Source organism: Acomys minous (genome assembly GCF_964271855.1).
Source record: "Acomys minous genome assembly, chromosome: 2".
Lineage (NCBI taxonomy): Eukaryota > Metazoa > Chordata > Mammalia > Rodentia > Muridae > Acomys > Acomys minous.
The window spans coordinates 69,291,922-69,317,632 of NC_140484.1; the positions used below are offsets into that span (position 1 = coordinate 69,291,922).

Consider the following 25,711-nt stretch of genomic DNA (forward strand, 5'->3'; position numbering starts at 1 on the left):
AGAGTCTGCCTTTGGCCCTGCACTGGAGAAGGACACAGAAACTCCAAATGTTCCACCATGCAGAGGGAGCACAGGCTCAGCAAGGGTCCCCACAGGCCAGCATGGGATGCCTTGTCCATGTGGGTCGGCAGGCAAGGGTGGCACATTTTCTTCCATGTAGTAAGTAGTAAGGCTGTAGTAAGGCTGGCTAGGACAAAAGTCTAAAGCTCGGTCCCATTTACAGTTGTTCACCAGTATTCAGAGGAGACATCTGCAGCTAATGTTACACCTATGGCAGACTAGCAGCTGTGAGAGGCTTCAGCATCTAGACTCTTAAGCCTCAAAACTTCATTATTGATCCTTTACAAAAAAACCCACAAAAAACCAACAACAACAACAAAAATAAGACAGTTTGTTGACCTCCGATCTACAGCAGTGAATGCAACCACTAGATTTGCATGAGATACTTTTTTTCCTGTTTTGCTTGTTTCCCAAGCAGTGCAATTATCCCCCATGTATACAAGCTCCTGTTTGCACATTTCAAGACCAGCCGACATTTGCCTCATCCAAGCTTCCCTGCTGTCACTTATTTTCTTTTTGAGACAGTCTTGCTCTGTATCCCAGGCTGACCTCAAGTGCAATATGTAGCCATGGTCATTCTCCTGCCTCAGCCTCCAGACTGTGGGATTACTGGGCTAAGACACCATAGGCATCTCATATCTGCTATGTTAACTATAAGCATTTTCTTCATTGGTTCCTGTGTATGCATGTACTTGTCTTTTGGCAGAAGGACAATATAATCCATAGACGGCTAAAAACAGCAGTTGATGCAAGTAGCAATAGCATTGACAGCTAGGATTACAACCATTTCAAACAAAGCTGCACCAAAACACTGGGACTAATGGCTGCTTGGAATGAGTACACTTGGGAATTTCCATTCCTGGCACAAGCTCTCTCCTTTTTCCAGATACACTGGAAGGACTGACTCTAGTACTTACTCCCCCTCTGCACCCCAGTCGTATTAGAAACACAGAAACAGTACTGAGTGTACACAGGAGGCCATGCCCCTGTCACACTCGCAAGGTGAGCCCAGTCACTCAGGGACTAACCGAAGCCTTGTTTCCTTCTTCAGGCCTGCTTCAAATAATCACACTCACAGTGATTATCATACAACTGGGCCAATCTCTAGGAAAGTCCTTTTGTCTGTCTGTCTGTCTGTCTCTCTCTCTCTCTCTTTCTTTTTCTTTCTCTTTTCTTCCAGCAGCAGGTAATTTTCCAGAGTGAAAGGAAGTAATCACTGCATTTGAGCTACTGTCCATGGGCCTGGTAGTGTCAAACAGATGTTTGCTTATGGATTCCAAGTCCTGCTGCTGGCAACATCAACTCACTAGTTCATAATTACACTTGGTATAGTGGTGTCAGTAGCTCCGGGCACTGGCAACCTGCCTCCCCACTTCTCTTTTAAAATGAGTCCATTAAGTATTCCATACATGCCAGTGGCTATGTGATGGTGCACTGTGGATGAGACAGACATATCTGCTGTCCATCTGGAGCTTACATCCTAGCAGAAAAAGGACAGCGTCCAAGTCTATTTTGTGTTATCTACTCTAAAATAGAGAGTGCAGAGCTCAACAGGACCTGTGTGAGCCACAGACACTCTGACCTGCTGGGGACTAGGCCAGGCACTGGAAACGGTGCCATCTGACCTAAGCCTGGCCAACAGAGGCAACAGGCTAGTTCTGTGTGCTGCTGGGGATTGAAGCCAGGGCCTCATATGTGCTGGCCCACACTCCCAGGACCCTAGACTGTCACTGAAGGGGGGCACCATGGCATCTGTCTAGCATCCCTCTTCTGTCCAGCAGTGTGACAGAGATTCATGGGCGTGTTTCCCCCTGTTCACCAGGAGCTGCAGCAGAGCCTGCAGGGGCTGCTTATCTGTAAGCTGGCAGTGCAGCCATGTTGCCTTTGAACAGAATACAGTGGCAGCTTATACCTTCTTAAGTAAAAGTAAAATCAAGCTGGATTTCAAAGTGGATTAGATAAGGAAGGGCTTAGCTGTCAGAAGAAAAGAATTAAAAACTCCTGTCAGACCCAGCTGAGCCTCGCACTGCCCTTGGGATTAGAACACTGTTGTTGAGGCTTAACTACACTGAAGAAGTGAAGGACTAAGACAGCAGCTCACTCCGGTTTAGGATTTCTCTGATCTTTTTGGGTAGGATCTGGAGCCATGGAACAACTGTAATCTTAGAATTGATCATCGGATGGCTATGGGCTCACAAGCTGAGCATGCTGGGCATCTAGAGACGGAGAAGGAGGCTGGGAGCACACAATTCTGAAAGACCTTAATGCTAAGATTCTTCTGCAAACTTCCAGGTAAACAAGAGAGATCATCTCACTTTCCACAAATAATTCAATGTAATCAAAGCACTCCTGAGTCAATCTATGTCTATACAAACTACTGCTCTTAAGTTCTTCACAGTACCAGAGTATCGTTTTAAACTCAACCCACTAGACAAAGATACAAACTAATTATCTAGTAGAGTCAACCACTCCACTTTGTAGCTTCTGTATCTGCCACTGGGTTATAAGCACCAAAGCATCCAATTATAATGTTACAGAAAATGTCCAATAGGTATCTGTGAAACATTCCTTGTAAAACATTGACATGCCACATTTCCTGTCTCTTCTCCTGCAGGACTCTCATCATTATACAGTACCTGGCCAGACATTCGAGTGCAGGTAAAACAACTATCTAAAATTTAGCCTTAATTTGCATGTGAAAAACCAAGAATACAATGGGTTTATTGCTAATTGGTTCAGACTTTTTATGGTACATCTGTGAAATTTTCATAATGGTTTTAATTGTAATACTAAACTGCATTAATTGAAACACAAAACCAGCAGGATTTTAGCATCCTCTTGGGTAACATCTTTGAATACAAAGTGAATTACCTTCAAAATACCAGCAGAGCGGGAAGCTCATATGGGAAGTGGGGCATCTGCATGTGATCATCCACAGAGCTCCTCTGTGTGAGCAGCATATCCCTCAGAGTAGTCAGCGTCCAGATAGCACTCTCAGCATGGCTCAGCCACAAATAGTACCACGGTATATTCGAGTACGTGGCACTATGCACACCCTGACTCTGTGACGGTATGTCCAAGTACGTGGCTCTATGCACACCCTGACCCTGTGACAGACAAATTACTCAGATGCCGAAACGAACGACAACATGCTTGGTCTTCTGGAAGCTCCTGTCACATTCCCAGCATGAGTGTTGCCTCAGTCAACATTTACTGTTCCTGGCATCCAGATCCCAATCCATGGAGACCTGGCACACAGACCACACCGACCATAGCCACAGGTATAGGGCTCAGGCTCCACCGCCCAAGGGGCCAGAGTGAGTCCCATCCACTGTTCTCCCAGGCTTTGCATTACTCAGTTTCTTTGTCTGTCCACCGGAAAGGTGACAGCACCCAGCCGTTAGGGTTGTGGTGGGGTCACAACATATAGACACAGAACATAATCTTCTTAGAACAAGTGCCAGTGAAGAGTGCAAGGTTCGGATTGGTTGGTGTCAGCCATTAAAGGAACTACTATACACAAAAGACCAGGCTAAAGGAAACGTAGACAGGAAAGGAAGGGAAAGGGAAGACACAGAGGACAAGTGTCAGGTGAGGCCCTGAGGCCAAACAGGTACAGTGCCACAGACTCCCAAGTTCAAGGTCTAGAAGACATTACTGTTTATGTAAAGGTACTTGCAGGGACACTGGAGAGACAGTGAAAGATAGCCACCTGGGCTGTACCACAGACAGTGCTCTTGAAAGAGATCTCTATTATAATCACAGTTGTGATACTCAAAAGGTTAACCTTGCTCCACCTAGAAACATTTATACTAAAGTATGCTCACTAGATTCACTAAGGCTTTTGATGTACACATGAGACTAAATTATAAAATATACAAAATACAGAACCTTTCTTACACTTTCATTAGAAGATCATTAAAGCACTAGCATTTTACATGTACATGCAACTTCTACAGGGTATCACTCTTGGGCAGAAAAGGTCACCAGCTCTGCATTCAGCAAAATAAAGCTAGGGAGCATGTGTCCAGCGGCACCCTAAAGCAGACACAGGAGCACGTGTCCAGCGGCACCCTAAAGCAGGCACAGGAGCACGTGTCCAGCGGCACCCTAAAGCAGACACAGGAGCATGTGTCCAGCGTACCCTAAAGCAGGCACAGGAGCACGTGTCCAGCGGCACCCTAAAGCAGGCACGGGAGCACGTGTCCAGCGGCACCCTAAAGCAGGCACAGGAGCACGTGTCCAGCGGCACCCTAAAGCAGACACAGGAGCACGTGTCCAGCAGCACCCTAAAGCAGGCACAGGAGCACGTGTCCAGCGGCACCCTAAAGCAGGCACAGGAGCACGTGTCCAGCGGCACCCTAAAGCAGGCACAGGAGCACGTGTCCAGCGGCACCCTAAAGCAGACACAGGAGCATGTGTCCAGCAGCACCCTAAAACAAATGCAGGAGGCTGTTGGCTCCTAATTTAGCCTTCTCTCAGAAGCCTCCACACACACTACACTTAGATACAGACTGCATCTCAAAATAAAATAAACGCTTCTCAGTTTGTGTCCTTCCTGGTGATTAAATTAAAAATGATTTTATTCAAATTTACCCTGAGTAGTCCTAACTGATCTTAATTAAATTGAGAAATAAACTATATAAGCCTGGCAATGTAGTGATTTCCAGCGAGAAAAGCAGCTGGAATTAGGAGAAATTCACAAACATTCTGTCCCGTACAAAGCAGGCAAAGAGTGCCCATTCCTAACAAACCATTAGCTAGATATACGTTAGTCACTCAAACGCAAGCAACGTCACCACTGCACACAGCACTGCACACACCACTGCAGAAAAGCCTCAGAGACTTGATGCAGAGAGTGTTCTGAGATCAGATGTTTGTAACCTCAGTATCACAGCCATGTACTCACTTGACTTCACACGAGTGAACACTCAGCTCCTTGTGCAGCAGGCCACTGGTGAGATGGTACACCAGGACGGAACCGTTACTTGTACCTTTCAAAATGATGACAGAGACGAGTGCTAATTTAGTACGAGTGCCAATTTCAGCAAAAGTCTTTTGTTAAATTTATCATCTACAAGAGAATCCAAATTATATACTTAAAAAACAAAGAGAATAAGGAAGGAAAATCTGTTACCTTCCTTATCAAATGGGGCTAATCTCACACACTCTGAAGTCTTACCTAACCTCAGGGACATAAAACGTTAAGATATAAATCAATATACATAAAATTTCAACTTTTCTACATGTGAAAGTTGATATTTTTGAGACTCAGACTGTTTATTATAAAAGCAACTAACGTGAGCTCATTAACCAGAGTATTCCATTATGTTTTATCTCCTTTTAAACAGGTCATGACAAGACAATAAATTATGATGTGATTACATGTGATTTCTGAAGGTAAAGAAGCTTTGGCTCAGGCCTTGGGGGAGCCGCTTACCCAACACTAACACCCAACACCAAATCTAAGTTTAGAGACTGGATGAGAAACGTGCACAGAGCATGGAGCACAGCACTCGGCTGCTGGTGTTAGCTCAGCCAGCTCTTCTGCGCCACTGCACTCAGCAACAGCACATAGCTACTGCTGCTCCTCAAGCTTCTGTCTGTCCCAAACAGTCCCTGATATTTCAGAAATGACTTGAAAGAGATAATCAAGGACATGGGCTCACTGCAATTCAAAAGAGACAGGAAACAAGATAGAAAAACATATATATAAGAAGTATATTTCAAGGAAGTGATTTATATAATTTCCCCAAACTATGTCTTTTTTTAAAGCATCCCCAAAGAGAATGAAGGATTTTTCTAGAAACTAAGAAACCTAAGTATTTTATAAAATGAGTTTAGCAAAAGAACAGGCCAAGTACTCACCAACAGCAAGGAGTGGCTGATACATTTTAATGTTTTTTGTGGTCAGTGGTGGGCACATCCGGATGGCAAACTGAGGGGAAGGGAGTCCTGAGAGCAGGCCTGTCAGCAGGAATTTGAGGTGTACTTCCTGCAGAATGGAGCCCTTGGGGTGTTCTTCCCCGGCAATGGCACTCTGCCCTGATACATAATGAAAAATATAAATGATTGATTATAGAGTATGGTGTCCTTAAAAACCTAAATATGTCCACCAGATCTAGAAACAAAGGTATAGGTGTGAGGTATCTCTCTAGGGCAGCACTTCTCAACCTGTTGGCTGGGACCCTGTTAGGGGAGTCGAGCATCCGTTTCACAGGGATCACCTTAGACCACTGGAAAACACAGATATTTACAGTATGGTTTAAAACAGTAGCAAAATTACAGTAATGAAGAAGCAATGAAAGTAATGTCAGAGCTGAGGGTCAGCACAACATGGGGAGCTGTATTAAAGGGTCGCAGTGTAAGGAAGGTTCAGAAGCACTGGTGGTCCATACAAGCTCACAACAGCTTTAGAGCTGCATGGCTCTTAAGTCACATCACTAACCACTCAACGGTTTACTTCAATAGAATCAGAATAGATTACTCCACAGTCATGTTACCCAGAATTCAGGGACCCGTGTCTTCTGAGAAATACTGCTTCAGACAGATCCTGGGAGAAGGGCTCTGAGAAGGTGCTTAGGGAGGAGAGCAGGACACCTGGCTTAGAGCACTGTCCACAGTGCGATGCTGCAAGACACCGCTACCTTTCTGCCTTTATGCAGGGCTGCTTTTCGGCTAAAGGGACTGTGAATGACACAGTAAACCAGTAAGCACAAAAACCAAAGAGTTTCTGAGTTTTTTGTTTTTGTTTTGTTTTTTTTATTTCTCTATTATGAATATAGTGTTCTGCCTGCAGGTACAACTGCAGGCCAGAAGAAGGCACCAGATCTCATTATAGACGGTTGTGAGCCACCATGTGGTTGCTAGGAATTGAACTCTTGACCCGTGGAAGGGGAGCCAGTGCTCTTAACCTCTGAGCCATCTCTCCAGCCCCGAGCACATGGTTTCTAATTAAGAAGCCTTAATATATCATCATAGTACAAAATGTACAGCTTATGAAATACTTTATATTTAAGTAGGTAAAGTAATAAATAACACACTAATAAAGATTATATGTAACATATAAAGTTTTGTTTTGTTTTTTTGAGACTGTAGTCTGAGTGACCTTGAACTGACTGTTTGCACCCACCTCTGAGACATTACGAGTTTGACAGTTCTGGGATTACAGGCTTGACATTTAAGTATTAAGTTGCATTATTTACATATGCATTGTTTACTCATTAAAGGCATGTGCCACCATGCCCGGCCTCTCAAAGTAAACAATGAGGCCAATAAAAAACTAATCTAAGAAAATGTAAGTACAATACTACAATAAAATAAAGACTAAAAACGGACAACGCACAGACTTCCTTCCTGTAAACCACTATTGAACACTGGATTATCAATAGTACACAATAAAGAACATGTATGTACACTGAGATTAAATTACTAAGAATAGGTGAGTATAAACCTTTGAAGCTATCCTATTATTTTAGTAATGCCAGAAGAAGTCTGTAGAGGCCATAAGAAAAAAATCATTTATTTTGCCCAGTTAAAGCAATCCTTTGGGATTGCCATACAATTGAGACCAACCGGTGGAATATTGTGAAAAAGGAGGTTTGACAGATGTACCATGACACCAGCTGACTCCTAGGAACTGTCACATTTCAGACATTTTCCCGTAAGAGGCCGTTCACACAGGAGGGCAGCTTAGGCCTTAAGGAGCAGCAGCCTTTCCCCAATAAGCAGAAGCCAGTCTCCATATCTCACTGAACTGCTTTCCCTTATGACCAAGTATACGATGAGTTTCAAATTAAAACTTTAAATTAAGAATTTTCAACTGACAACATTTTATTTATTTAATACTTAAATAAACTCCACTGTGAAGAGCTGTGCAACAGTGTGTATCTTTTGTTTAAAATACTGTAATTTGGGTCACCCAGATACCTAAACATAAAAAGTCACCTGGTATGGGCTTCAAGTCTCTGGTTAGTTTTGTTCATTTGCATTCATAATTCTTTTTACTTTAATATTTTATACTAAAAATAGACAAGTCAATTAACTGAAAATTACTAATGATCAACTAATCCTGCAAAACGTGTCAATGTCCAAACTTCTCACAGAGATTTGTCTGGAAGGATAAGGAGAACTAAAAGATGGTGTAACTGAACAAAAGACTCCAACACTGGACAAACCACGGCACAGCTAAGGCCTTCCAGGTCAGAGTCTTGCCCCAGACTACAGTGCAACAGGTAGAGCTGGAGACGGCTGTTAAGTGCCTTCTCCAGAGCCAGGAAGACAGGGTTTACAAGTGGTGTTTTCATCTACTGCCATGGTTAAGGGCATATTTGTAAACCTCTCTGGGACCCATTCCTCCACATAGGGACCCATTCCTCCACATAATTAACTATGCTGCAGGGCTATAAGATGCACTGCCTGGCTGGCACAGCATTAGTTTTGGTACTAAGCACACAGAAAGTGCCAGCTGATTGCTGTAATCAGTAAGGTAATGCTCTCTGTAGTTTGTTACTTGGCAATGGAACAGCTTCCTAGATAATATCATTTCTCATTTACATTATGGAAAAATATCGATGCAGAAAATCCTTTATAAGCCATGTTGATAATTTTAAAGGAATTAGATGTTAACATTGCTTGACATATTATAAAGTCCTACAATTCCAAGTTTTATAACATTTGACACTGTTCTTCCTTTCATATCCTAGCCCCATAATCATGTAATGACTGGGTGATTTATTTGTAAGTATCTGTTGAAAGTAAGAATCTCCAAACACCAATCAAAGAACATGCAAGTGCTGGACCTGGACGCCTGCATGTATGTAAGAGATGTGCAGTTTGGTTATCATGTGGGTTCCCTAATAATGAGAGTAAGGGCTGTCTCTGACTCTGCTGATTGCCACTGGATCCCTTTCCCAAAGCTGGACTGCACTGTCAGGCCTCAGTGGGAAAGGATGCACTTAGTCCTGCTGTGGCCTGAGGTGCCAGGGTGGGTGGATACCCCTTGGGCCACCCGTTCTCTGAAAAGGAGGGGCTGGGGGGGAAGGGTGGCTGAGGGTGTGCCTGGGAAGAGAGGAGGAGGGGACTGGGATCAGGCTGTAAAGTGATTAAATAAATAAAAATGAAAGAATCTCCAAAAGAGAAAATGACCATCAAAAAGTTTTCTTTTCCTATGGTTGCTCAGCTAATTTATCCTTCAGTGAGTCTCCCCGCACATCTACAGAGCACAGCCCTGTGCTCCATCCTGGGGACACAGAGCTCAGTCTCTGTCCTGGCCCTGTAGCACTCAAGACCTACTAGAACAAAGAGAAAGAAGCCACGCTTACAGCACTATGGGGCTATAAAGAAAGCACCTAAGTGAGGCTTAGATCAAGACACAACACTTGAGTTGAATTGTGAATTATAAGTAGCCGGCAAAGGAGAGAGAGGCAAGCAGTTAACACCAAGCCGTGGGTCATGCAGGCCCTGAGGAGGGAGGGCTGCCATGCAGGGCTCTCAGCCCAGATTCCCGGCACCTGTGACCCTCTCCTGTCTTTAGGCCTCCTTCAGTTAGATCAGGACCTCTCAAGGATGCGATTTTCTAAGTTCAACAACTGCAGAGCCTAACCCAGCCCCCTCAGATATCGTCATGCTTAAATATTTTAGGCTCCACTGGCTTATTTAGGAAAACAAAAACAAAATGCATTGACTTTTCCTGAATACTAACCATGACTTTATAATAACTGCCAAGTCAGTTACTCTATTAATTTCACATTTCAAAAAGACTATCTACCATGCAAGTTGGAGGGGTGGGACAAGCTTACCAATCATGCTGTCCAGGGAAAGGTCTGGGAGCTTACTCTGCAGCACTCCTACTGGAATCCCACAGAAAGACACTGGCGAGTATAAAGGCGACACACCGGAGCTAGTGCAAGGACACAGCGGTCAGGCGGTTACACAGTTACACATCAGGTGCTCAAACATCAAGCCCAGGCCATAGCTTTCTTCCTTTACAGCAGCAGTTATTTATCTTGGACACAGGTGAAGCAACTGCCAGAACATAATCTCCAAGTGATCTAGGGTCTATGTCCTTTAAAACAGTTTTTATTTAAAAAAAAAAAAATGCCCTCCTCTTTTTATATGAGCCCAAACTACATTCACTCACCTGTTGCGTACATTTCGACTGCACACAGCAGACTTGAGCTCCCATATCATGACCCTGCCGTCGCTCACTACGAGGGCAGCTGCATTCTCATTAACAGGACAGCACACCATACTGAAGGGACGGACAGTTTTCGTCACCCTGATTGCATCACACTGGCTTCTCAAGTCATAAGTAAGCTCCTGCACAGGATCTGGATCTTAAGGGAAACTTTCTTTCAGACGCCAGTGAGGAAGCACAGCAAATAAAAAGATACCACCTCTTTCAGTGTTAAAACCTCAATTAAAAGGACAGCATTCTGTCACTAGTGCAAACGGCCCAAACTAGAGTCATGTTTTACTATTACTAATTTCTTCAGATTATAAAGATAATTCACATAAGGACTGTACACAGTCTTCATCTCTAAAACAACAACTTTGTCTTTATTTGTTTGTTTGTTTGTTTTTCGAGACAGGGTTTCTCTGTGTAGCCTTGGCTGTCCTGGACTCACTTTGTAGACCAGGCTGGCCTCGAACTCACAGTGATCCGCCTGCCTCTGCCTCCCTGAGTGCTGGGATTACAGGCGTGCGCCACTGCGCCCAGCCGGCTGTCTTTAAATTTTTAAAAGAATGCTTTGAAGAACATGCGTGAAGGGTGCACTGCAGCCTGTGCTTCGCGGAAGTCTGCAAACACCTGTGCCTCATGAAACGTCGTCCATCTGTGTGCGGCACATCACGTCACAAAAACATTATCTATGCTCTCCAAGTGAGCTCCCTGACACCTGGATACCAAGAAGACTAACCAACCTTTGTCATTTTACAATGAAAGCTATTACAGAGCAAATGTCAAGGAGTGCAAGGCTGAAGGAACACAGCAGAGGGCATATTTACAACAGGTTCCATCTACTTGGTCCGTGTATGTATCAAGAAGGAATGAAAAAGCTCTGTCTCTCTACTGTACATAGGAGGCGTTAGGTGTTTGCAGTATTCTGTGTCACACATGTAATTACATTCTAACACTTTCTCCAGGCGACAATATTCTATGCGATGCTTTTTAAGACCATTTTGAAGAAAAACATCGTTAACATCTCTGTGAGATGCGCTCCCACCTGGCTCATCGTTTGAAGTAGTAAAGACGCTATTGTAAGACCTCCGGACACGTAAGGTTATGCAACCATTTTCATGCAGGCAGAACAGGCCATCGCGCTGAGAACAGGGTATTACCTTTAAACAGAGACAGGCTGCTTTTCAAAACCCAACAGAGCATTGAATATGTTCCATGAAACTCAAACTCACATTTAAAGAATATGAACAAAATAGAACACACACATATATACACATATTCTCCAAACTTTAACAAAATGAACATTTAAAATATGCATTTGCAAATATAAAATTAACTTGTCCTTCACATCTGTATAAGTTGAATTATTGTTTTGGTTGTGTGTGTATGTGGGGTGTGTGTGTGTGTGTGTGTGTGTGTGTGTGTGTGTGTGTGTGTGTGTGTGTGTGTATTTTTGAGACAGAGTCTTCCTAGATAGTCTTGGCTAGTCTGGAAATCATTATGCAGTGAAGACTGGCCTTGAAGTCACGGTAACCCTCCTGTCTCAGCCTCCTGAGAGATGAGATCACAAGTACACAACACCATCCTTGGCTCTTACCTAGTTTAATAAATATTTCAGTGTCAATTAGGACAATTTCTAGGTAAGCCTGACCAATCAGAGGCACAGAAAATAAGAGTGTTGAATGGTACCATTCTATCTCAGCTGAAGAGAGAAGGTGACAGACAGCACCTGCAAGGTCATGGGTGTGCTAACAGCGCTCATAGTACGGTGGGGCAAGCAACGGGTGCGCGTAGATACCTGCAGAAAAGGAACTCCTGTTCTTTCTATTGCAATCACGCCAACTGTTTGATTCACTTCAAGGTCCAGGATTAAAATCTCCCGAGGGTAGAGCAACAGCATGTGGTTCCTTTTTGAAGGCAGATAGGCCAACTGGAGGCAGTCATTGAGAGCTACAAACTCAGCACTGAGAAAAACATAAAAGACGAACCGCCATCGATGTCAGCATCAAGACCCAAACACACAAAAACTGTCAGAATGAACAACTGTTGCCCGAAATGACGAAAATGGATTAGCAGCCAAAACTCAGACCTCTGCTAACTGTCAGAATTCAGAGTCTGACAGTACCGTTGTATGGTCAGGGAGGACACCAGTGTCCCTAAATGTCTGTGGCAGACACAGTAAACAGCACAGAATTCTGATTATGATGAGAGGGCGGCTGTACTGACACTCACAAGACAGTTTTGCTTTTCCTTTAGAATTAGAATTACTAGACTGCTGAAATACAGACTTAGGACTGAAGCACGAAACATTCAGGGTGACGAGCACCACGACCCAGGAGCACTGGGCCATCCACGTGGTCTGGGGCAGCCACCTCCTCTACTCTGTCCCCATACTTCAATGCGGTCTTAAAGAAAATAGAGCAGTTTATTCTCTTCCATTTTCTTCTATGCAAGTATAACATGAAACCTGTTTTTTTAAGCTACTAAAGAGTATAAAGATTCATTTCAGCATCTTTCATTAAACATTCACTATTCTAACATAATTACACTGAAAGCTTTGAAAGGTTATAACAGCTAATTTGGGAGATTAGAAAGAGAGGAATCCATATTGCATTAACCCCCTGGCTGCCAACCCCAGCTGTGTAAGCCTGAGTGACACTGGGACCCAGATTCTTCTGTACAATGGGAAAGGCGCAGATGCCCACAACTGGAGGAGACTACATGGGTCAGTGCATGTGAAAGTGGTCAGTCCAGTTCACCTAAGGGACAATGAAGCATTTGCCAGTGCTCAGGACCACATGATAGGAAACAAAGCAAGCATGACTAAACTATTTAGTCTGCTAAATGAGTACATTATTTGCTTGTGACAAGGAATCCACAAAAATATAAGGTTCTAATAAGGCACTTAAAAAGCAATCTTAAACCATCTCAGCATAGGGCGAAGATAAATTAACTAGCAAATTTAGCCAAACTATGATATAATATACAAAAAACAGTATTTATCCACAAAATCAAAATGTGTTTATAGCACAATACTTTAGCACATATAATTCAATTAATTATTCACAATCTAAGCAGAATAATCTTAGCATATGAAAGATTTTTTAAAAAACAAATACCAAGAAAACTTCTAAAGCTACAAAAAGTATAAAATTGTAATTCTAGCAAAACCCAGCAATCTATTTGTAATGCATACAAATAATTCCTTAAGATTTTACTCATGCACAATTTCTTAACAGTAACAGCTCCTACTCTCTGAATGCCTGGGACATGTCTTGCCCTATACTAAGAGCTGATCAAAACAGTCAGCCCTGTGATAACCCTCTAATTACTTTAAAACCCTGACGCACAGCCTGGGAGGAGAAAATCTAGACAAAGGTAAAGATGTGCTCGGCCACCTCCTCAGCCCCAGCTCTCAGGCAGCCGGGGCAATGAAGGCACTCGCGCGCACACACACGATCACCTCCTCTGGACTGGGAGAAGGCACTGCACACACGTGAGCAAGTGTGTCAAAGTGAAAGCCCAGCTTCCCCAGCCTTCATGTTCAGTGACCATGACTTTAGGATGATCTCAGTTTCAGATGGTAAGTTAGGAAGTGATAAATCTTCACCTGTAGCGTGAGTGAGGAAGTCCAGCACTAGCAGAACGATGAGGACATTAATGCTGGGTCTCCAGGGGAAAGGACAGAAAGAATGCCTGCCTTCACCACTATACATTCAACATCAGTAGAGGAGAACAGGTCAGACAAAAGAGAAAGTCTATCTTAACGCAGCTCAAAATGAACGCTTCCAGAAGTGATGGCGGAGAGCTGCATGTTCCGGGCAGTCTTACCCTTGCACTCACCTAGGTTTCTCCTGAGTGATTAGAATCTTTACTTTGTTGAGGGCCTTCTTGGCTCCCGTGGCTGTAGCCAGCTTGTTATGAGCTGGGCTGGAGTGTGGGCTAGAGATGTACACTTTTTTCCCAGGGCCCGAGGGCGGCTTGGATGGAGAGAAGTCCGAGATGAAAACAATGCCCTCGCTCGTGAGTACTGTATTGAGAGAAACAGAACTCTGATCAAACGGTAACTGAGCTTAGCACACAGCTCTACGCTAACCCACAAGAGCAAGATAACAAAACTTTAACAGCATGAGCTGGCAACGCTGTTTTCTTCACACAGTGTAATGCTATCCCTCAGAAACAGATGGTCCTCTGCAGTTCATCAGAAGCCTCCAAGCTGAGCTTCTCAATTACATCTTATATTAAGAAGATATTGCAATATTACTGGCATAGAGAACAAATACTGGTTCTTTCAGAAAAAAAATTCTACGCATAGACTTTCATTCCCACTATATCCTATAATTTCAGATCCAAGCACTTTTCAGAATCCACAATCCACATGTAAGGAACTATATATTACCATCAGCCAGGCTCAAATAGTTAATGATAATAATTTTTTATGACTAGTCTGAACTACTCAGTCTAATAAGTATCTTTTTCCTCTCAAACATGAGCCTGAAACTTAAGATAAAAGTAGTCTTTGTATACGTCTGTACCTAATTTTATATACATATAAAATTGTAATTTTACATTATACAAATACACACACACACACCAGAATGCCATCAGAAGTTTCCTGTCCATGAAACAGAAGCACCTCCATGCCATATTTAGTGTTGCAACTTCTGCATTCTCATGACTTAGAAAAATCCTCTATCTCACACCCTGGCTAATACTGGGTAGATGGCAGGAACTGCCTGTGTTAGAGCCTGACATCAGTGAAGCTGCTGTACACACAGGGATCCAACAATGTTATGGCAAGCCTGGCTCGTTCAGTGCAAGTTTCAATACAAATGGTACACAGCAGACACGTGAAAAGCAGAGGAAATCCTCAGCAGATGAGACTAAGGCACGGGGACCATGGGGTTTAAGGTCAATGGAAACCTTTTCTCAAAACACTACTACACACCACACATGTGCACACACATGTGCCTCCACCAGCCACATCACAGAGACACAGAGCCAAGACAGTGAACTCAGCCTAACCCTTGCCTCCTTTCAGGTTCCAGAAGTCATCCTCCATGGTCTCCCGGGCTTCCTTCATGGCATCACCCCCACTGACTACAGTGAACCAGCCTCTGCCTGTGTTGCACAGCACTGAATTTGTCAGCAAACCAATGAGTGAGTGTGTTTGTGTACAAGTACACACACAGACAGGCCTGAACAGCATGTACAGATATTATTTTTATAGCCATGGTTTTCATTTTATCTTTTAATTTTCTTTCCCTCTCAACACTCCCACACTGCCTCTCTCAATGAATGCTGATAGAAAAATCAGAATTTTAAAACACTCAAATCCAGGGAAATCACTATAGACCACAGGCAATCCCTCTGCCTCCTTCAAGCCTCTAATCTTTACTAAAATAAAGCTTGTTCTGGCCGTTGATACAATGTAACTTGCTATAAAGTAGCTCTTCGTTCCCATGCCTCTCCATTCCTCTCCTCTGATTTTATCTTCCTTATGCCATTTACCACCTTTCAAAGACTTATTTTTCAATGTGTGTGTGTGTGTGCACACAAATATGTGTGTAGGTGTGGACACACCTACGCGCACATGTGTGTGTAGGTGCAAATGCACACCCCACATGAGTGCAGTTGTTGAGTCTCATGAACCTAAATTTACATGAGGCAGTGAGCTTTCCGACATGGGTGCCAGGAACCACGCTGGAGTCCTCTGCTAGAACTGCACATGTTCTGATGTGCGGAGTCATTCCTCCAGCCCCCACTGAACATCTCTTAAGATACCAGAACTTATGAACTCACTCCATTCACAGCGTATAGTCTGACTCTCTCTGACTAGAACACTGACCCCATGAAGTTGGGAAACTCCATCTTGGTTCCCAAAATAGCAATACCAGCTAAAGCATCTATATAATAAATAATTTCTAAATAATAAACCTACAGAAATATCTGTCTAAAACAGTCATTTTTAGATGTCTAAGTCTCATTTTTAGATTATTTGATCCTCAAAACAGAAAATGTTGGCAAAAACCACTTCTGCAAGAAACATTCTCTTGACCTTAATTTGTCTTTTATATGAAATAGCATTCATTGGAATGATATTGTTAAAGCAAGAACTTTGGCTACAGGTGAAATGAAATTCCTGATTCAAGTTCTGTAAACAGAGTGTACTTAAGTACGAACTAGACTGCTGCAGTAGCTCTGTGTACCAAGCTAGTCCCACACTACTCAGCTATGAACTCAGTGTGCGTGTGGCTCTCGGGCGTACATTTCTAGCCATCAAAGTACCTGCAAACAGTGTGAGGTGTGAGTCAGTATGTACGCTGGGAACTGCAGCTCTATGACGATGTGCTGGGCTTCCCCAGTGTTCGCTTGCAAGTTACTGAGGACATGCAAAGCCTGTATTTTGTGCATATAACACTAACTTTGTTTTTAGTGCCTCCTAAACTCATTTTCTACAAATACCTATTACTTACAAGTTAAATGCGAGGGGTCAAAAGGGTCAAAAGAAAAAGAAAGGATGTTATCTGCATAGCTCTTCTTCCACAGCTTGGTGCCAGTATCTGCATTCCAGAGTACGATGTAATTTGGCGGGTGAATAGCAAGCAGCAGGTCCCGGGAGGCGTCCTGACTCCACAGCCACTGCACATCTGTAAAGAGCAGAAAGTTAGGGGCAAAACCACAGGACACCACTCCAAAGTGCCTGGCCACCTTGTCCTTGACACTTTGTAGAGTGTATAACTCTTAAAATGTAATGCCTCCCCAAATGTAATATAATTTTATATAAAAACAAATTGTTTGGTTCACATAAATTAACCTGAGATATTACCTTTAAAGAAAATGTGCACTAATTATTACCTGAGACTATAAACTCAGGATCTGAGACTTTCCTAGACATGGTCAAGATGCCACACGTCACTAACGCTTTTGTGGAGTTACTTGATAACACTGACGCTTTCATGATTTTTCAAAATAAAACCTATTTTAGAACAACAATGTTGCTTACTACTTGGTAAGTACTCAATAAATATTTTAAAAACTTATCATTTGAAAAATCATTCAGGGCTCTAGAGATGGCTCAGTAGTCAGTGCTTGCCTTGCATGCATGGGACCTGAGTTCAGATCCCCAGAGCCCATGTACACAGCTGGGCACAGTTCCTGATGCCTGCAACTGCAGCACTGCTGTGACTAGACAGGGGCAGACAGGATACTCTCTGGAAGCTTACTGTGATAAAGTTCTGGACTCAAACAAAGGTGGAAGGCACCTGAGCACTGACGTCAGAGTGCCCTCTGTCACCTACACTGCAGGCATGGACCTGTACGAACATATCCACCTACTCACACTCCCCTCACATGCGTGTGTATATGTATCTTTTTTTCAGCCAAGCAGGAGGCTTTCTCAAAGACTTAACTAAAGAACACTGTAATAACTTAGATGAATACATTACAAGAAAAAAAAAACCAAGCAAGTGTTAGGAACATGAAACTAAAAGTTTGCTAATCTCTATTACTTTATCATAAGTACTGGTCGCTATTTTACTGCAGTCATTCAGAGAAATGTACTTGACAGTATATACTTTGGTAGCTCAAGAGTCTCACAACACAGCTGAGGCTGATAATGAAATTAGTGAGTTTTACTATAGTATGAATCCGTTAAAATTTAAAAAAATAATATCCAAAGGTACACCGGGAGGGAAAAGAATGTTAAACTCCTACCCATAGATAGACTAAACACCGTCAAGAGTTAACGTGGCAATAACAAAATCAAACTCATGGAAAGAGAAACAAAGACGGGAACATTCTAAGAGCGAGCGCATCAACAAGCCCCCGGAACCGGGCTCCTCACCTTGGATGGGCTTGGCATGCTCTTGGATCTCACACTGAGCGACTCCTGTTGCTACATCCCACACAATGATCTTGCCGCTGACGTCAGCAGATGCCAAGCGCAGGCAGTATGGTGAGCCAATGTTATGGTGATAGTTCTCCCTGGCCCACTTGACCTGGTGTTGAGGAGAGACCTGATCACTGACACATACAGTAGATGACACTAGACATCATTCTCAGAAAACATTAGTCATTCAGATGACAAAAATATCTTATGTCTACTTGACACAAGCTAGGGTCGTTTTAGAAGAAGGAACTTCGATTGAGAAAATGCTTCCATCAAACTGGCCTGGCCTGTGGTACATTTTCCTGATTGATGGTTTCTGGGGTGGGCCTAGGCCACAATGGATGGTGCTATTCGTAGGCTGGTGGTCTTGGGTGCAGTAAGAAAGCTGGCTGAGCAAGCCAGTAAGCAGTGCTCCTCCATGGCCTCTGCATCAGCTCCTGCCTCTTGGTTACTGCCTTCTGTCCCTGTACTGACTTCCCTGCATGATGGGCCACAAGCCATAAGATGAAATAAGCCCTCTGCACCCCAAGTTGCTTTTAGTTATGTTTTATTGCAGCAACAGAAATCCTAACTTAAGCAGCCCGAAATGTGTCCAAATATAAACCTCGATATACACATGCACACACAGTACATACAAACATGCCAAAGACATTAAAAATATAAAAATACAGCTTGGCCTGTTGGTGCATGAGTAAATCCTGAAATTTGGAGGCTCAGGCAGAAGGACTCCAGGCTCAAGGCCAGCCTGGGCAATGTAGCAGCACCCTCTCTCTAAATGTTTTAAAATTTATTTATTTATTTACTTTATACCCCCAACCCCTCCCTCCTCTCCTCCCAATTATACCTTCCCACCCTCTTCCCTCTTTCCCCCTCCCCTTCTCCTCAGAAAAGGGGAGCCCCTCCCCCCATTATCCACCCTGGCACATCCAGTCACATCAAGACTAAGTGCATCCTCTTCCTCAGAGGCCAGACAAGGCAGGCCAACTAGGGGCAAGTGATCTAAAAGCAGGCAACCAAGTCCATGTCAGAGACAGCCCCTGCTCCACTGGGTAGGGGACCCACATGAAGACCAAGCTGCCCATCAGTTACCTATGTGTCAGGGCCCTAGGTTCAGTGCGCGCATGGTCTTTGGTTGGTGCTTCAGTCTCTGTGAGCCCCTGTAGGCCTGAGGTTAGCTGACTCCGTTGGTCTTCTTGCGGCGTCCTTGTGCCCTCCAGGGCTTGCCATGCACGCTACCACTGAGCCGCATACCTAGCTCTTATTTTACTTGGTTAAAATTTGGAGACAGGGAGTCCTATATAAGAGCTAGGCATGACACTCATGTATGCACACTGTCTGCACGCAGGTACATGTAATGAATTTTTATTATATGCAGTTTGCAAACGTGAACTCACTTACTTGCACTGGGTTGACATTACTTCATGTGTGCGTAAACGCTAGGCAACCCTAAATAACTGTGTCTAAAGGCTGCTTGACGTGTATACCTATGACTCAATGAGAACCTGATGATGTATTAAACTTGAGGCAGACTGTTCTGGAACTGATGTGCTACTTGACTTACCTTAACGATATCAGCTTTATGTTTTTCTAGAACTTGCAGAGTTTGGGCAGTATTGGAATCGATCACTACCACAAGCGAATGACATCCATAAGCAATTAAACCTTGCCAGCCCCTGGCAAAACAACAGTGTTAAAGCGTAAATATAAAAACAAAGCAACTTTCCTCCTGCCTATCATAAACGACTCTGGTTAATATTACCACTATTAGTAGCATTACTTGTGATAGTGTTCCATTCATATAAAGCCCTAAGTTTATAAATATTTGAAACTCATTTTCACTCAGATGGACGGTTCTAATAAGAGCTTTGATGTGCATGCCAATCTGGGCTATTTTTGCATGCACAGGCCTTGTCTTATTCAGTGTCAACTTTAAAAATAATAAAAAAAATAAATAAGCAAACAGAATCCACAATGTGCCAAGGAGAGTGGCTAGTCTTAAGTCTTTCACGACCAGATTAAATAAGTAAATAAACACAAGAGGTTTCCAGCCTCCGTAGCAACATTCCCAGCGCCACAACAGCTATAGAATTTCAATTCGTATTATTAGTTCCCAGAACTCGGGTCTTATTTTACTGTGCAAAGAAAGTGGGCTGTGGAGAGGGATGCGCGTCACCGATGCCAGGAAAGACAGAGGTTGGAAACAGGTGACTGCCAGGACAGAGTCCGGGGCACTGTTGAAAAGAGGTGTATGAGGAAGTATGAAAAAGTCAGGACCAGAAAGTGATAAGGAGACAGAGTGGAAGCCGTCCCTGGTCCAGGTTGGGAAAAGAGGAAATGGGGGCAGTAAAGGAATGAGATGCGGAGAAAAGAACACAGGAAGGAAACTTGTGTTTGCACCGAGGAACTGCCCACTCGGGGCATTTGGGACTAATATGACGACAAAAAAAAAAATGTCTCAGCTAAAAGAAACTCTGCGAACTGTGAAAGAAGGCCAGCCGCAGTGTAGGCGAGGGAGACCGGAAGCCCAATGTTCTTCCCCGTGCCCTCGCGAACTGCCGCCCAGGCCGGCGGCCGGAAGCACTGCCCTCACCAGTCCACGGCCGCCTTGTTGTGCGCGTTGAGCGCCCCGGTGAGGGTGCGCGCCGACACCTTGAAGTTCACATTGTAGGGTAACATCGCGGCGGCACTGCGGCCCTCCCCACCGGCAGGCAGGAAACGACACGCGCAGCTCTTCCGTTCCAAAGTCCGGGTGGCCGCGTCTGCGCCGCTGACAGGTTCCGTGGGATTCCCAGGTTCCTCCCTCCAAGAGTCCGTCGCCTTTCCAGGAACTTGGGCTTCTTGGTTCCTCCCACGGCAGAGTTCCGAGACTCAAATGAGTCCCATGCTCTGTTCCCATTGGAGCTACTCACCGGTTCTGCTACTAGCCTTATTTGCTTTCTTTCTTTTGGGAGAAAGGTTGCTGAAATCGAGGAAACAAAATAAAGTTCCAGCTTGCCTTTCTGCCTTTGGTTTGTTAGTTTAGGGCAACTACCATTGCCAGGCGCTGTTTGTTGTAGACATTAAGATGCAGTGTCTTTGTTACCATAAAGTGTATGGAGAATAACTCTCACTTCGAAAGGAGTAAGTTTTTAAGGTGACAGAACAACAACACGACGACAACGACAACAACAACACATCTGGTCGGTGGGTTAGGGCAAATCAGGGAAATCTGCTACAGGCGTCAGATGCTGCCAGGACATATTGGTAGTGTCATTGTGCCTATCTTACCATTCTTGGGAAACTACTTTCTCAAAGACAATGTCAAATATCTTAATTGTTAAAGCCAGTGAAACCTTTGGCTCTTAACCGACTTCTTGCAATTGTCCTCTTGATTCTTTTGCTATTTCTACTAATACCTCAGGGTCCCCAGAGAATCCTTTAACTGCAGACCTAATGTGTATCAATCTCTTATTAAAAACCACGAATTTTTTGAACTTCTCAAACGTGGATTGTTAATTGGCTCCCCAAATACATTTCCCTCCATAGGAATAGAACAACAGTGTGTGTCTGAGCAGAAAGCCAGTCCGATAAGTGAGTTTATCTTCCAGCTTCCCTTGTAACTAGAACAGGCCATTGAAATATAAAAGAAAATTGCTCTACTAGATGCTGAAAGGTAACTTTCTGTGCTGATCCTGTGTGAACACTGGACGCCATTTCAGTGTTCAAACTCACACAGTTGCTGTCTTCAAATGTATCTGCATCATAGATGCGAGCAATACATGTTTATGGGACTATGTTGTAGAGAAACAAACAGACTCCATTAGACTAAGAACTCTTCTCAGAAAGGAACCAAGGCCCACATTTCCTGTTTCCTTCCTTTCCAGAGTCTAAAACCCAATGGACCCTCAGTAAGTGACCTCAGTAAGTGATGGGCGCCCATTAGGTGTTAGGTCAAACAGGCACAAGGTGACAATCAAGAATAGTGCAGAAGCTCACAAAAGACATGGGTACCAAATCATTATATTTCCCGTGCTCATGTTAAGAAAAAGGCTCTTGAAGGAAGATACTAATTGACTTCAGTTTCTGCATCACCTTAAGGAGATGGATGTTGAATATTCACAGCAAGGGCTAGCTGCAGCTGAGACAGCACTAGCAGCTGTCCCATCATGCAACTACATATGCTTATAGGCTTTTAAGGCCTCTTTGCATCATTTTTTCTTGGACCTTTGTGGAAGACATTGGACAGTTGATTTCTTTACAGGACAGAACTATGATCCTGGTTAATGACTTGATATCATGATCCCTCAAGCCTGATGATGTGCAGTCGGGGCATCCTGCCACTGCTAAATCATTTGTATTTCTAGAATAGAACATGTTTTCTCTTTTGTTCTGCATTTGCTTAGATTTCTAATATCTACTGTGGGTGCACAGGAAGCAGGAGGAAGTGGTGAGGAAAAGGATAATATATAGCTAAATAAATTATTTCTTAGATCAGACTTCAAAAGTCACAGACAATAAGATTTTGAAAGGTTTGAACGTGGGACCAGTAGGATGGCTGCCCTGGATGCAAGTGCTTGCCACTAAACCTGGCAACCCAAGTTCGATCCCCAAGACCCACATGGCTGGATGAGACAATTGATTTCTGAACATTGTTCTCTGCCCTCCACACAAGCACCATCACACCAGTGTGCATGCACACGCGTGCATACACACACGTGTACACACACACACTAAATGAAATAAAAATAAATTTAAATTTAAACACAGATGAAAATATAGAAGATGAAGATGACAAGCTAATCGTTTACTACTGAGCACTAGTAGCTGTTTATGATAATAAACCCTTTATTTCTCATTTGCTAGGCTCACATTGCAAGACTATTATTATAGGACTCTTGTATATGTCAAAATCAAGGCTCATAGAGTGCCTCTAGTGATACAGTTGCGAGGAGCTGGAGCCAGCGTTAGAACAGGAATCACTAGGTGATTATTGAAACTCATGCATCACCTGTGGACTGCACAGCATCACCTTCTGAGTGACCATCCACTCCTCGGCCTGGATGGACTGAATACAGCTTGCCTGGGAATCAGGAGACTTAGAACAGCTGCAGCTTAACTGAGGGGAAAAAAAAAACCAGGAGTCCCAAAATTCATGCATTTCAAATGTTTGGCACGGCGGGCTTTGGTATATTCCAAGTTTTGTAATAATAACCAATTTTAGAATGTTTCATCACTTCCAAAATAAACCCCATACATATTAGCATTCGTTGACTATTTATTTTCTCCCCCCCCGGCCCAATACTCCCAACCTCATCTCAACCCTCAGAAAACACACATCTATAGATTTGATGATTCTGGTCATTTAGTGTAAATGCTACCAGGCCACTTGTGGTATTCTGTCCCTAGCTGCTTCTGCTTATATAACATTTTCAGTTTTGTCCATGTTTCGTATATCTGCATGTTATTCATTTTTACTGCTGGAGACTATTTTGTTCTGTGGCTATATCACCTTTCATTTAGCCATTCCAATGAACAAGCATTTGTTTTCTACCACCACCTAGTTCTGAATGCTAAAACATTGCTATACAAGGTTCTCTGCATGCTTTTGTGTGAGTTTATGTTTTCCTATCCCTTAAGTATGTATTGAAATTAAACGTCTGGCTCATATGAAAACTCCATATTTCATGTTTGGTGAACTGTGCTATTGTTTTTACAGAGTCAAGGCATGTGTGAGCAATGTAAGGATTATCTTTATCTGTCTACTCACTAATGTTTGTTTTCTATTTTTTAATGATAGCTATCCTGGCTACTATGATTTGCATAAGTAACTCCCAAAGGACCATGTGTTAAAGGCTTGGTTTCCCCCGCTTTTGGAGGAAGGGCCCATTGGGAGGTTTTTTGGTCATTAGGAGGAGTGCTGGTGCCCTTGAAGGGAATTGCTAGACCCTGGTCTCTTCCTCTTTATTTTTCTTGTCCCAGCTATGAGGTGAAAGATTCCGACATGTTGCCCCTCACTGCTCCCATGATGCACCACCTCACAGTAGGCTCAAAGGCAATGGAGCAAGCCAGGCATGGACTAGAAGCTCCAAGACACTTCCTTTAGAGGCTGAGAGCCTCAGGCGCTTGTTACAGATTTGGAAATCTGACTAACACACTAGTGAGGTGAAGATGGCATTCAGGCTGAAGTTCTGGTTTGCATCTTCTCAGTGAGTAAAGATGTCGAGTGTCTTTTGACAACTGATTAGCCATTTGTATATACTTCTAAAAATACCCCAGTGGGATGTTTTAGCTCACTTTATCTTTTCACTCTTGGTCTATAAGTATTCTTTGTTTATTATAAATCAAAGTTCCTTTTTATTTACATAAGATTTCTATAAAAATACTCTCATTCTATAGGTAGCCATGTGGACCTTGAACCACTTGACTAAGCAAATATTCCCAGCAACTTCAAAGGCTGTAGTCAAGAGGACTTGAGTGTGGCCCCAGCACCAATGTCGGTCGGCTCACAACCACCTGTAACACCAGCCCCCAGGGATGTGACACCCTCTTCTGGATTCTGTTCTCATACCTGGACATACCCTCACAGAGACACATAAAGTAAACCGTAGAAAGTAATAAAATGAAACCAAGGCAAAATTTGTGGATTTTTCTTTTGTTATGCTTTACTATATATGTAGATTTCATCTGTATTTTATTTCTATTCACTGAAATTACATAAAACAAGCAACTCCTGGCACCCTGTGGCTAGTCCTGTTCGATGCCTGCACCTGTAAAATGCCACGTGTCTTCACATATCTTCAAGAGACTCTTGGGACGTTAGTGTTACTAACACGAGTGTTCACTGTGATTTTGAGAAGTATCTTTAACCTCATTAAACTCCTGTGGTGCTTTGCATGAGATGTCCCCCTCCCCACCATTTTGAGCATTAGAATATTTGGCTATCTGTTGGTAATGTTGATGGGTAGATTTAGGGGGTCTAGCCTTGCTGGAGGAAGTGTGTCACTGGGGACAGGTTTTGAGGATGTAAAGACTCACACCATTTCAAGTTTGTTCCCTCAGCTTTCCGCTTGTGGTTTGAGATGTGAGCTCTCACACGTCCTCTACCATCAGGCCTGCTATTACAATTCCCTGCCCCGATGCACACTTATACCTCTGGAACTGGGAGCCCAGAGAAACTCTTTCTTCTCTAAGTTGCCTTGATCGAAGTGTTTTATCACAGGCATAGAAAACACACTAATACAACTCCCCTTTCTTCTTCTGTTATTGTGGCAGATCTAATTTAAGCAAGAGCATACCAGCTGGAACTTAAACTGCCAGAGCGGCCCCACCTGTGCCCCTGCTAGAGCCCTGGGCAGGGATAGTTAGCCTGGCAGTCCCATCCCGCAGACTCCAGTAGGCTGCTGAGGGCGTTCTGACGCCGGCTTCAAGGATAATTCTGAGAGGAGAGAGATCTCAATGATCGCTAGTGTAAAATTCAGCATGGAGTGGACTCTGTCTGCTCCTAGGGCCCCACTCATCTGCACTTCTTTGCCTTTGTTTTTACTCAGAACTTTCTTCTGGTTCTTGACTCCCCCAGTTTTAAGATCAAAATGCACCCAGTC

General features: G+C 43.5%; 1 protein-coding gene across 2 annotated transcripts in view; it reads right to left on the reverse strand.

Annotated features, from left to right (window-relative positions):
• The window catches only part of WDR11 (WD repeat domain 11), a 41,974-nt gene extending 21,067 nt beyond the window's left edge, over window positions 1–20,907 (reverse strand). Inside the window, exons 1-11 of one of the 2 annotated variants that reach the window (XM_084766982.1) lie at window positions 20,722–20,907; window positions 19,693–19,804; window positions 18,087–18,240; window positions 16,717–16,890; window positions 14,084–14,270; window positions 12,039–12,204; window positions 11,286–11,400; window positions 10,202–10,397; window positions 9,861–9,961; window positions 5,929–6,105; window positions 4,970–5,054 (exon numbers count right to left, since the gene is read on the reverse strand). In XM_084766982.1, the coding sequence (XP_084623108.1) occupies window positions 4,970–5,054; window positions 5,929–6,105; window positions 9,861–9,961; window positions 10,202–10,397; window positions 11,286–11,400; window positions 12,039–12,204; window positions 14,084–14,270; window positions 16,717–16,890; window positions 18,087–18,240; window positions 19,693–19,804; window positions 20,722–20,807 (1,553 nt within the window). In that variant the 5' untranslated portion in view covers window positions 20,808–20,907. Of the gene's footprint in view, window positions 1–4,969; window positions 5,055–5,928; window positions 6,106–9,860; window positions 9,965–10,201; window positions 10,398–11,285; window positions 11,401–12,038; window positions 12,205–14,083; window positions 14,271–16,716; window positions 16,891–18,086; window positions 18,241–19,692; window positions 19,805–20,721 lie in introns of both variants that reach the window. The other variant, XM_084766981.1, reaches the window with a different exon arrangement.
• Window positions 20,908–25,711: the final 4,804 nt, after the last annotated feature.